The 13,387-nt window shown below is 36.6% G+C and overlaps 1 protein-coding gene across 1 annotated transcript; it reads left to right on the top strand.

Annotated features, from left to right (window-relative positions):
• Positions 1-1,105: 1,105 nt before the first annotated feature.
• On the top strand, positions 1,106-11,963 carry LOC123559366 (tetraspanin-18-like). Its single transcript, XM_053552772.1, has 9 exons — positions 1,106-1,837; positions 3,243-3,398; positions 3,943-4,053; positions 5,456-5,530; positions 6,167-6,259; positions 6,595-6,789; positions 7,732-7,815; positions 8,100-8,175; positions 10,438-11,963. The coding sequence occupies exons 1-8, from the start codon at positions 1,778-1,780 to the stop codon at positions 8,163-8,165; spliced, it is 840 nt and encodes a 279-aa protein (XP_053408747.1). The 5' UTR covers positions 1,106-1,777; the 3' UTR covers positions 8,166-8,175; positions 10,438-11,963.
• The last annotated feature ends 1,424 nt before the right edge of the window (positions 11,964-13,387 follow it).

Raw genomic sequence — 13,387 nt, 5'->3', positions numbered from 1 at the left:
CAGATGGGACTATCTGGCTCAATGATTACTGTTTAGGCGGTAACGAGGCTATGCCGAGTTACTGCGTAAACAGCATCCAAGAGCCGGATATTCTCATTTGCACCAACAACCAAGAACAGAATAATAACAATACCCTCTAACAACTGACTTTCTTATAGCACATTAAAGTAGCGTATAAACAAAGCGCGGGAACTTTACGTCCTTGAACAGGAAGTAGGTTATGACGTTACAAAGACAAAAGCAATCTAATTTTATCATCTGCATCGAAATGTAACGTTTTTTCGTAAAATAGCGTTTTTTGAAGTCGAGAAATATATTATGGGATACAAGGAGGATTTACCAAGGTATATGATTTTTATCCTTTTTATTTCGTAAAAAAATACTGCACGAAACTTGCACAGCTATACGTCATTTACAGCACGAGAGTCATCTTGACCCCGGTATGCAAGATGGGGTTTTCCAACACCGGAAATCACCGGAAATGCCCGTCGGGTATGCAAGAAACAATCATATTGACGTTAAATTCTATCTGATTGCATCTAATAATTTTACTGGCGTTGATTCACAACAAAGAGATAAACAGTAGATGCTGTCAGATATTTTAACGAAAATTTCCTACAAATGGAAGTAAGCTTAGTAAAAAGTACAACAACAACGAAAGTTATAGATCCATATCTCCATTTAAAGTTACATTCCATGTACCAGGAAGCGAAGAGTAACTACACCGATGACACGATTAAAATGTCTTATTGTTCTTTAAGCGAATTTAAAATGGTTGACTTTCATGCTATACTAGATAGACACAGGTCAAACACTGGCGGACAACCTGCCAGAACCACCGACCATCCGCGAGACACCTTGCTTCCTCACATGAAAGCTGTACAAACGGGGTTAGAAATGAGAGCCAGGGATGGTATATCGTTTATTCCGCAGTTGTTTACATGAATCGACCTGGTGGTGAATAATATTTGTATCGACCAAACGTTCCAGTTAGCTGCGACAGCTGTTATAATAAAAGATGATTTCAAAGACGCATTTACAAATCCAGTTAATTGATAATTTACAACATATATATGCTCACGGCAACACGATCTTATCATTAAAGTAGAGCATCTATAACGACCAGATAGATTTATATGTACTAACTGTTTATATTCGTGTGACACTACATTGCCAATTAGCATATATACATAAACGTAAAGTTCAATTAAGGTATACAGGTATAATATATAGTAAACTATATATATATACGTATTTACTGAGTCGTGTATATATGAATATATGAGAGATATAAGATGGTTTAGATCTAAGCGGTACGTATACGTTTTCGTCTCTATTAAATAATCTGTTAACACCGGCATACATGTACATGCTCAAGTGTATTAAGGTAAAAAGATTAAACGTAAAATAGCTGTGTATTGCGTAAACCCGTGACACGTTTTAAGCATTAATATTTTATGATTTTATATTTTAAGAAGAATGACTCAACTTTAAGGTCCATTAAGCGTAAAACACGACTTACATCACTGTGTCGGGATCTTAGCTAAGATACGGATTTAAGTAAATCAAAAATAAACAGTGGTTAATGTACGCAAAAAGTTGGACATTTTTTTCATTATCTGTACCAGTATTTAAATTTCAAAGTAGGTTAAGTGGAGTTTGCTGTCAACAGAATAGAGTTAACATGTGATAATCAACAGAAATAGCCTAGGACAGGAAGTGAAGGAAAGATAAAGAACGGAGAAACATTAAGAGACATTGATACAAAAGAGTAAAGATGGGCTGTTTCGACGGGCTAGCTCGGCTGTTACTAGTCGTACTTAATATTGTGTTCATGGTAAGCTTGTTTTTGTTTTTGTTTTTTTTCAACATTTCTTAATATTTTCCATCGTTTAAGGCCATATATTCGTTCACAGATGATGCTTTAATATTTCAATGTACACTGACATGCTAGCTGTGTCATTGTATATTTCTTTTGTACGCTGTCCGCTGTTGTATTTGTGACTATGTATGTCATCATGGGCTTTTTAGCCTATTTGATTTGAAATAAAATGTCTGTCTGTCTGTCTGTCATGAAATTTATGTCTTTACAAAGAAGAGGTGAATATTCGGTATTGTGTGTAAATATAAGTAGTTTTACTGTGTATATCTGTCATCATCAGTTAAAACCGTATGAACGTATACAGACTGCCGCTGTTAATGATATATATACGATTTAAACCTTTTAATTTGTTCTCAGTGTTAACATAACCTTTTTATCGTATATACAAATGTATATATATAAAGACAAATAGAAAGTAATATAAAACAGGATATTGGCCACTTTAAAAGACGACAAGGTTTCCCTCTTGGCTTCCCTGTACCTAGTACAAAGGGAAGAGCATAGCTTTCATCCTTAAAAGCATACGTACATGTAATTTACTAAAACGTGACACGAGTTCCGGGTTTCGAAATGCTTAAGACCCATTGGCGTGCCAACAAATCGCACAAGTGTCGGCCATAAATATTTGTATAAATATCTTTTAGATAACACCAAAAACATGAAATGTAGGCGATACTTTGGACAAAGCTACTCTAAACAAACTGACACAATGCTATCTCTTAAGTTTAAGTAAATATTTGATAACACAATTCATTCAGGGAATGACAAATAGGACGATGAGTGGCCTTCGTGGCAGAATAATTTGGGTTGCTGACTACGAATCATTTGTCAATCACTATTGTTGGCATAAATTCGCTATGCGTCGAATTATTTCACGTAATAATAATAATAATAATAATAATGATTATAATAATGACGACGACGATGACGACGACGACGATGATGATGATGATGACTATAAAGTTAGCTCGCGGCAGGCCAATATCCGGAATGATGCTTTGCAGGATTTTCCACCATTAAAATACTGGGAAGTGTCCTTAAATCCTTCTTAAGAACTGTTAAACGTGTCGTTATGTATTTAGACAGAACTTTCATTTTTATTAATGTAAATACAGAAAACTCATATGCTGTGTTGATTTTAACATGTAAAATTCTTTAAGAATCAGTTTTAGTAAATGAAAAGGACCCTTAACTCCTCTTTAGTCATGTATTCCTCGATTTATCTTTTGGCCTTTTGTCAATATTTCAGTCTTTTTTTTTTTTTTGTAAAAATAGCCATATGTAGATCTACTGTAAAATATATCGTAACCCTTTTTAGACTTTTCATACATATTTTGCATTATATTAACTGTCTCCGCAGCTTGCTGGTCTTGCCATATTTGTTGTTGGGTTTATACTACGGTATGGAAAGACAATATACGAACCTTTCTTGGAGACGGGTATCACCCAGCTGGAGAAGGTTACCAAGGATACGGGACTAGCTGCCCTCAGTGTGGATGACATCAACCTTGGCGAGGTTATACTTTCTTATATGCCCTAGAAGATCTGCGAGCCTAGGTCCATGATCTTCAGTTCAGATTCCTTATCGAAACATTCGATTTTAGTCGGACTTTATCACAGACTCCAAGGTCAAAAGTTCATATTATAATTAAAAACTGTAGTTAAAAGGTCAGTTTGATTAATAAACCATAAATGAGCCGTGCCATGGGAAAACCAACATAGTGGGTATGCGACCAGCAAGGATCCAGACCAGCCTGCGCATCCGCGCAGTCTGGTCAGGATCCATGCTATTCGCTAACAGTTTCTCCAATTCCAATAGGCTTTAAAAGCGAACAGCATGGAGCCTGACCAGACTGCGCGGATGCGCAGGCTGGTCTGGATCCATGCTGGTCGCAAACCCACTATGTTGGTTTTCCCATGGCACGGCTCAAATATATGTACTACTCCGAATACTGTAATAGCTATTATATTCCTAAAAAATATAGCTCTCTCTCTCTCTGATCGGTCATTTTAAATTTATGATGTCAAATTTCATTTGTACTCTTTCGTATATTTTTCAGGTTATGACGGGACTAGCTACCGGTCTAATAATTGGTGGCCTGGCACTTTTCGCTTTATCCTTCGTGGGCTGTTGCGGGGCATGCTGTAAAGTGGGATTTATGCTGTGGTTGGTGAGTAGACCGTCATTCACGGACGTGGATGAGGAGGGGGTGGGGTCTTTCTTTACGTGGTATTAAAGATTGGCATAGCACTATTTTATCAATAGTATTTGACCTTTCTTTACTCACAATGCGCGAATATGTAAAGCCTAGCTGTCCTCAGTGTGGATGACATCAACCTTGGCAAGCCCTAGAAGATCCATGGTCTTCAGTTCAGATTCCTTGTCGCATTGGCGCGTCGACGTCATTTCCGTATTTCATATATCATTCTATATTTCATATATTGTCAACTGAAGAAGGTTATTAAAGCGAAACATGTTTTGACAAAACTATGTTGGTTTATGAATTTACAACATCGAATATGTAAAGGAAATAATTAAGACGCGCATGCCTAGACTTTATGTTTGATTAAATCTGCAATCGGTTTTCGTTATAATTTGCGCAATTTTAAAAATGGTGTGGATATATTAATATTAAAATTTAATTGTCATAAGAAAGTTCTGTAATGATTATTTAGTTATCATATGTAGAGGTCATAAAGTCACCGAACCTTTATCTGTTGAATGATAACAAGCTGTTGTTTTCTCTTGCTGTTTACATTCATGTAAATATGTCTTTGTGGTTGAACTTTGAAGTCGTATAGGCCTAATATAAATATGGTCACGGCTTTTATAAGCCGTAAATTATAATTGTCGTTTTTACCTCTTGATTAAGACTGATGTTGAAATAAATTAACACAAATATGTTTTTAATATACAATAAATACAATTGTTTTTAATATAAGCACACAATGTAAACATTTTAATTATGTTTTGTTGATGTGTATTAAGATTTATTGATAGCCGCCATCGGTTGCCCGTATGAGCGGCACACCCAAAGCCTTATGTGTAAAATAAAGAAGTTAAACGTTGCTCTTGGTTCTCGAACTTGCAAGGGACCTTAAAATGACATTTGAGCCGCACCATGAGAAAACCAACATAGTGCATTTGCGACCAGCATGGATCCAAACCAGCCTGCTGTTCGCTAACGGTTTCGTTTAATTGCAATAGACTTTGAAAGCGAACAGAATGGATCCTGACCTGACTGCGCGGATGCGCAGGCTGGTCTGGATCCATGCTGGTCGCAAATGCACTATATCGGTTTTCTCATGATGCGGATCTTTTGTATCTTATTCAAAGAATCAAGAGTCTATTTGGATTCGAAGCCACGACCATCCGCTTCTGGAACCATTTTACTAACCACTGTTCTTTAGGGGAAAACATTAACTTTATGCTTATCAAAAGGTTCCATATTGTATTAAAATACATATTTGTAAATATGATATGATAATTATTCTGATTTGACTGGTTTTTATTCTGGTCGAGTTTTTATTAATAATACAACTTTTTGTCTTATGAAAATATTTCTTTTATAGTACATTATAGTGTTAATAGTGTTTTTTGTCGGTGAAATGGTGGCTATTGGTCTGCTGTACGGCAAACCGGATTTGGTAAGATGCATAATTCCTTTATCGGCTCATTTGTATATACATTTCATAGTTGAAAGAGAGTGGTCGGCATTAAATCTCCCACATTGAGTGTACGCATGCATTGAATGTACACGCTTCCTTTATTAGTTGAAGTAGATTGTACACTCGATACGTGCGTACATCCAATAGGGGCGATTTCATGTTGGCGGAAAGGGAGCTCAAGACTCAAGAGTAGTGTTTGATTCGCTCTGCGATATTATATTATATTCGAATTCATACAATTTTATCATGTTTTGCACGCAGAGAGACAAAGACGAGTGTGTGATAAGCCTTTATCAGTGGTTGAAAACGGATGTGCATTATCGGTTTTATCAGCAGACTTGACAGTATATGATACGAACTGATAAAACTGATGACAAAATGTCGTCAAAACAAAGATATTGAACCTTTTATTTCATTTTTTATCTTTAGTTTTAAACAATAGTACGTTAGAATACACGCATCATCCACGTCAAGATTCACATTCAAGATTTCAGTTATAAAACTTCAAGGCTACTTCCCGAAATCTCATGATTAAGATTTGATTTTGAATATAATAAATTTCGTAATGTATTTTAATTTCCAAGCTTTACTTTTACATAATGTTGAATATTTCAGGTAACCGACCAGTTGAAAAGTTCTCTGTCCGAATATAAGGGCATTGCGTCCGCTGAAGTATATTCACTTGCTTGGAATATTATAATGATTCAGGTAAAACTTAATATACAACATCCGAAATCATTTTCTTCTTTCTTTTATTTTGCAATAAATGACTTATTAAGTAGATCTAAAACTTATGAATTGAGTTTTACTCACTGGTTGTTTTTATTATGGTATTATCAATAAAAAGCATGAAATACTCAAGGGAAACAGGGGCTTCAAATTAACTATCCAAGGCTTATTTAAAATGCGTTTAAATGCGCATGATAGCGGAATTTGTGTGCCACTCATTTTTACATTTATATTTTGCGTTAAGTAATTTTATTTAATACATGGTTAATCAAAAGAACTGGATATTTACTAAATCTGTTTTGTCTGCCCTTCAGTTTAAATGTTGCGGAGTTGACAGCTATAAAGATTTTAGCCAAGCGACCTCTTGGAACAGAACGTTGCAAACTACTGGTAGAACTATAACTTTGGAGACGCCAGTGGCATGCTGTAAAACCTTGCCTTCATCCAAAGAAACCTCGCATTTCAACTGTGCAACAAAATACGATATCTCAACTAATAATGGCATGACAGTAAGTGGTACCTCCGTGTTTTACATGTATAAACTTCTATGGTGTTATTGTTAGAATTTCAGACTCTTTGAAGTCCGCCATTTGCAATTTTTGACAGTTAAATCTAAGGGAAACAACTATTGTAAAGATGAAACAAAATGAATTTGATTCATTCTTAAATATGAAAGTATTATAAGTGAACTCACATTTGTCGGCAAGTCAATAACAAATTACGTGTCCAGTACATGTCTTACCGTACTGCTCCGTATTATTGTAAAATTATACTTAAAACGGACTCAAAAACTTGCCCCGCTCTCTTCAAAAAAGAATTTCATTCGTTAAGAATAAAAACACAATTTTTCAAAACTTTAAACCTAGTTATGTGAAATTTCAACACTTGGACGTAACTACAGTGCATTAGAAACAGTTCCTTGAAAATTGCGAGTTTCGAAAGGCGTTGAACTGTCTGAACATGTGGCCCCTTCATGCATTGTTTCGGAATTCAAGGCATATGATAATACTTTTTACATTCATTTTGAAAAAAAAAAAATATTTTGGTATGTTGTTCAGTTATCGTGCCAAAAACTCTTACTATGATTTAGTGATGTTCGATTTAAAACAAATATGACGGAAGCGTTTATTCACATCGACATATTTCATGTTATATGGCGACATTTTAGCTTTAGTGTCGGGGAACCCTGGTGCTCCTCCTGGCATTTTTTTTTTCAGGCACGGGTGGACCTGCGCAAAACCCGAACACACCAGGCAGAAGTCAGGTTGGAATGATTCTAAGTCGGCGACCTAAGCCCCTTGGCCCAGGAGGTCTCTCTTTAGTATTTCAAGTTGATGTAAAGAATAGTGAACCTGTTTACAAAATTTTGGTACAACCTGGATATAATAGCTTAAGATGTAACTCGAGATGAAATAGTTGACGGCTATCAATCTCAAATTTTTGCATTATAGGGATGTTATCAAACGATATGGGATTTATCTATGGCGGATACTGCACTGATGGTCCCGATTCTTGTGGCGCTAGGGATTTTCCAGGTGAGCAGCGAATAAAGTCAAGCATGTTTGTATTCATTTTATGATATCGTTAATTATAGCTGTCGAAGCTGTGATGTGTCACATTGTTTTGCCATGCAGACTATTTAGCAGAATCACGATTTCAATTTATTGGGGGAAAAATCGGAGAAAATCAAATTACGAAAATAATGGTATTGCAGTAACATTTGCATGTATGTACTATATTTCTTTCGTATTAAAAAAATAAGTACGTTGTAGAATAGAAATTAAACTAACATTAACCAGACAAAAACTTTTTATTTCAGATCGCGTTTATTATATTTGCCATTACTGTTGCAAGGTCGGAAGAAAAATCGGTGTTTCCAGTCTAAAGAAAATAAAGTGAGTCGTTTTTAATTTTGTGTTTAGAAAACAATAGAACACGTTTATAAAAAACAAGAGATCACAGAGTGATCTTGGCGCCCACCAATGTGCCATTTTTGAGTGTTCCAAATTTCAAGACTTACTGACTAGCTCAAGGTCAAATTTCATTTCCGTACACAACACAAATCTATGCAAGTGGTCCAAATTTGAAGGCTGTAGCTTGAGAAATGTAAAAGTAGGTCACTAGGTCAAAATCAAGGTCAAATTTTACTTCGGAATACAAAACTATGCATGTGGTCCAAATTTGAAGCCTGTACCTTCAAAAATGTGAAAGTAGGTCACTAGGTCAATGTAAAGGTCAAAGTTTGTTTCGGTACACAAAACTATGCATGTGGTCCAAATCTGAAGGTTGTAGCTTGAGAAATGTAAAAGTAGGTCACTAGGTCAAAATCAAGGTCAAATTTTATTTCGGAATACAAAACTATGCATGTGGTCCAAATTTGAAGCCTGTACCTTAAAAATGTGAAAGTAGGTCACTAGGTCAATGTAAAGGTCAAAGGTCATTTCAGTACACAAAACTATGCAAGCGGTCCAAATCTGAAGGCTGTAGCTTGAGAAATGTAAAAGTAGGTCACTAGGTCAAAATCAAGGTCAAATTTTATTTCAGAATACAAAACTATGCATGTGGTCCAAATTTGAAGCCTGTACCTTCAAAAATGTGAAAGTAGGTCACTAGGTCAATGTCAAGGTCAAAGTTTTTTTCGGTACACAAAACTATGCATGTAGTCCAAATTTGAAGGCTGTAGCTTGAGAAATGTGAAAGTAGGTCACTAGGTCAAAATCAATGTCAAATTTCATTTTGAAACAGGAAACTGTGCATATGGTCCAAATTTGATGCCTGTACCTTCAAAAATGTGAAAGTAGGTCACTAGGTCAAAATAAAGGTCAAAGTTTTTTCCAGTGCACAAAATTATGCATGTGGTCCAAATTTGAAGGCTGTAGCTACAGAAATGTGAAAGTAGGTCACTAGGTCAAAATCAAGGTCAACTCATGTCAAGGTTCATCTTGCCACTCAAAAATATACATGTGGTCCAAGTTTGAATGTTGTAGTTACTGACAAGAACATTTTAAAAGCTTTTCCCTATATAAGTCTATATGAACCATGTGACCCCCGGGGCAGGGCCATATTGAACCCTAGGAGGATAATTTGAACAAACTTGGTAGAGAACAACTAGATGATGCTACATTACAAGTATCAAAGCCCTAGGCTTTGTGGTTTGGACAAGAAGATTTTCAAAGTTTTTCCCTATATAAGTCTATGTAAACCATATGACCCCCAGGGCGGGGCCATATTTGACCCTAGGGGTATAATTTGAACAATCTTAGTTGAAGACCACTAGATGATGTCACATACAAAATATCAAAGCCCTAGGCCCTGTGGTTTTGGACAAGAGGTTATTCAAAGTTTTTCCCTATATAAGTCTATATAAACCATGTGACCCCCAGGGCGGGGCCATATTTGACCCCAGAGAAATAATTTGAATCATCTTGGTAGAGGACCACTAGATGATGCTTCATACCAAATATCAAAGCCCTAGGCTCTGTGGTTTTGGACAAGAAGGTTTTCAAAGTTTTTCCCTATATAAATCTATATAAATTATAGAAATAAACAAAGGGCCATAACTCACTCATAAATTGTTGAACCAGTTTGATTTTCAGGGGGACACAACTAGAGTACCAATACATCATTCTGACAAAGTTTGGTCAAAATCCCCCCAGTAGTTTCTGAGGAGATGCGATAACGAGAAATTGTTAACGGACGGACGGACGGACGGACGGACGGAATGACGGACGGACGGACCACGGACGCAGAGTGATTTTAATAGCCCACCATCATCATGATGGTGGGCTAAAAATACTACAGCGTATATTCACTTTATTTAAGACTTGTGTGGACCGCGGTCAGATTATGCTCCTGTCTGTATCCGGACCCACAACCAACATGTTAAAAGTTTCAAGTTATTTCCATTTCTCCAACTGTCTTCCTATCTCATAGCTGGTTTCTTTATTTTTCACACTTGCAAAGAACGTTGACAAAATCTTCTTGTGAAATGTACGACTTAATGTTATGCAGTTAGCACATTCAAAAGAAATAAATTCTTCATTTTAGAGAACACCAACCTAGTTCTCACATACAGAAGTATATAATACTTTTTTCAGTTTTTTTTCTCTAATTTTCAAGTATTCTCTCTTGAAATAATTCGTATTTTTCTCTTACAGGAACGGCCACCAGTGAGGTGATTTTGTCTCTGAAGCTTCCTGTGATATAGCTAATATACCAGAATTCCCTGTTCTGACCAGTTATAATACATAATATTGTCTACTTACTTATAAAGGATATTCCAGTGCGTGTAGACGTATTGTACAATGTTGCACGACACGTGTGTTCACATTATGTGATGTGCCAGACGCCTTATGAATAGATGTAAATACTGTCTTGAAGTCACAAAGTGGCTAAAGTCACTGTGAAACTATTTTTACCTTCCTATTCATTTTTTTTTTCGTTCAAAATGAGGCTTTATCAGACAGGTTGATACAACATCTCGTACCATCACCGGCTCTGGGTTTTCTTAATCAGTATCACAATCAGACTATTGAAATTCGGAAACGATAGTATATTAAAAAGTAGTCGGTCAAACCAACCGACTAGGGTGATACGGGTTAAAAAACACCGAGTCGATGATGATACATGTATCGGTAGGAAATAAAAGAAAAAAACTCGTGTATTGATCTGGGCGTTCTCAATGGTTGTGTTACTAATCGAATGAATGTGTTGTCCTTTGGACTCGGGGGAAACCCAAAGTCACACAATCAACGGGACGTTATACATACACCAATATCAACACACTTGTATAATATCTCCAGTGATTCATTCCGCGAATCGGATTTCATCCTAATTTACTCCAGCGGTACTTCGGAGTGAAAAAAAACTGACTATACAATTTGGTGATCCGCCGAGGATCGAATTTGATAGGTTTTCTGCGTGAGTTGAACTGTAAATGGGCACCATGAAGGTTGCTGGATCAAAAGATGCACCTTAGCATAAAGTTCTTAATGTGTTCATAATGGTGTGTTGAATGTGACACAAATTAGTGTGTTAGCGCGAGTTACTTAGATTCATATACATGTAATGAAAGCGTATTTGAAGCAGGGTAAATCAAGTGGCATATATCATAGTCATTCGTCGTTTTGTTTTTATGAGTCACTTGTGAGGATAAAAGCATTTTTATAGCATGATTGCAAAAAAATGCGTTTGTCTGTCCGTCGTATTTTGGGTCCGGCGCGTAATTTGAAAATAACTTAAGGTGCTGTTTCTAAAACTTGTCATTAAGGTAGGCTGAGATGAGACGCTGTACAGAGCGCATTAAATGGTTCGTATCTTTGATCTGTTTGTTGTAATTTTCTGAGCCCGGTTTTAATGTGACATAATGTTGATGAATGTTTTGTTTTATGAGTTTTTATGGTTATTGTTATATGTTAATCCAAGAAGATTTGTTGATATGTTTGATTTATATTGGTTAACTGCAGATTGAAATGTCGTCTGCTGCATGCGTTCCGTGTTTCATATACGTTGTCTGTTTTCGTGACGGTTAAATGTGCCAATCATTGTAAAAATTACCTAAAGATTTAAGTTTTCTTTTGTTATTTGTACAGTATGTAAATTGTAATTACAATATACGCAATATACGATATACTGTTATTTTTACTGTTATGATATTATACAATAAAAATGGTTCAATGTTAAATGTTGTCTGTTTTTTGAAAATGTTCAGAAGGAAAAAACTGTCTTTACGGTTCTGCACTTTGTTTTCTTTAAGTGTATTATTATTCAGTGCTTTTTAAGAGTTATAAGGTGGACAAATCGGTACAGATTGATAGATATCTGTATGCCAATCAACAGCTGATTGTAAAACCACAAATTCCTCCCCACCCTCAGGATGGACTGCCTGAAGTAACCGGGTGTAATCTTCAGTCCCAAGTATGCTGTGATCTTGACCTTTGACCGAATGACCCAAAAGCAATAGGAGCCATTGATCAACTGACATCAAATAAGCATGTCATGAAGTTTGATGGCCCTGGCGTCCTCCAGCTATATGTCTTAAACAATTTTTAGTTTTAAAGTCCCTGTTCCATTGACCTTGACCTCCTGACGCCACAGACAATAATGCTGTTTTGTTTTACCTCACATAAGATTCTAGCATTTTCATTGGTTAAAGGTATACTTCTGTGGAGGGTCAATAGATTTTCATGTTGATCTAGGCTTTTAATAAGTGGTCGATAAAACAAATCAATTATATGGTTTGTTAGTGACCCTAAACACCTCGTCCCCAATTTATATTACTGACCCTACATATTTTCGCGGAAGGTCACTAACAAACACAAGAATTAACAAGGCAGTCTGAAAGACAGCTACATCCCCCGCCACTGTTATGGGTAGTGAAAGGATAAGCCTTTGACCTTGAGCTGTGACCTTGACCTTGAACTGACATGACTGACTCATGAATTCTGCACACCATCTTGATGAGGTGATCATTTGACCCAAGTTTCATGAAAATCCTTCAAGGGATTTAGGAGATACAGAACTCAAACCTTTGACCCTGAGTTGCGACCTTGACCTTTTAGTTGACATAGCTGAATCATGAGTTCTTGATGAGGTGATCAATTGACGCAAGTTTAATGAAAATCCTTCAAGGGGTTTAGAAGAAACAGAGTGAATACAAAATGGAAGGCTCAAACCTTTGTGACCTTGACCTTGAGCCAGCATTGCTGACTCATGAGTTCTGCACATCGTTTTGATGAGGTGATCATTTGACCCAGGTTTCATATGAATTCTTCAAGGGGATTAGGAGATACAGAGAGGACACAGAATGGAAGGCTCAACCCTTTGACCCTGAGTTGTGACCTAGACCTTGAGCCAACATGGCTGACTCATGAGTTCTGCACATCGTCTTGATGAGGTAATCATTTGACCCAAGTTGCATGAAAATCCTTCAAGGGGTTTAGGAGGTACAGAGTGGACAGAAAATGGAAGGCTCAAACCTTTAACCCTAAATTGTGAACTTAACCTTGAGCAGGCATGACTGACCCGTGAGTTCTGCACATTCTCTTGATGAGGTGATCATTTCCTTCAAGGGGTTTAGGAGATACAGAGCGGACACCAAATGGAAGG

Source organism: Mercenaria mercenaria, chromosome 10, assembly GCF_021730395.1.
Source record: "Mercenaria mercenaria strain notata chromosome 10, MADL_Memer_1, whole genome shotgun sequence".
Taxonomy (NCBI): Eukaryota; Metazoa; Mollusca; class Bivalvia; order Venerida; family Veneridae; genus Mercenaria; species Mercenaria mercenaria.
This window is presented reverse-complemented; position numbering and strand designations above follow the sequence as displayed.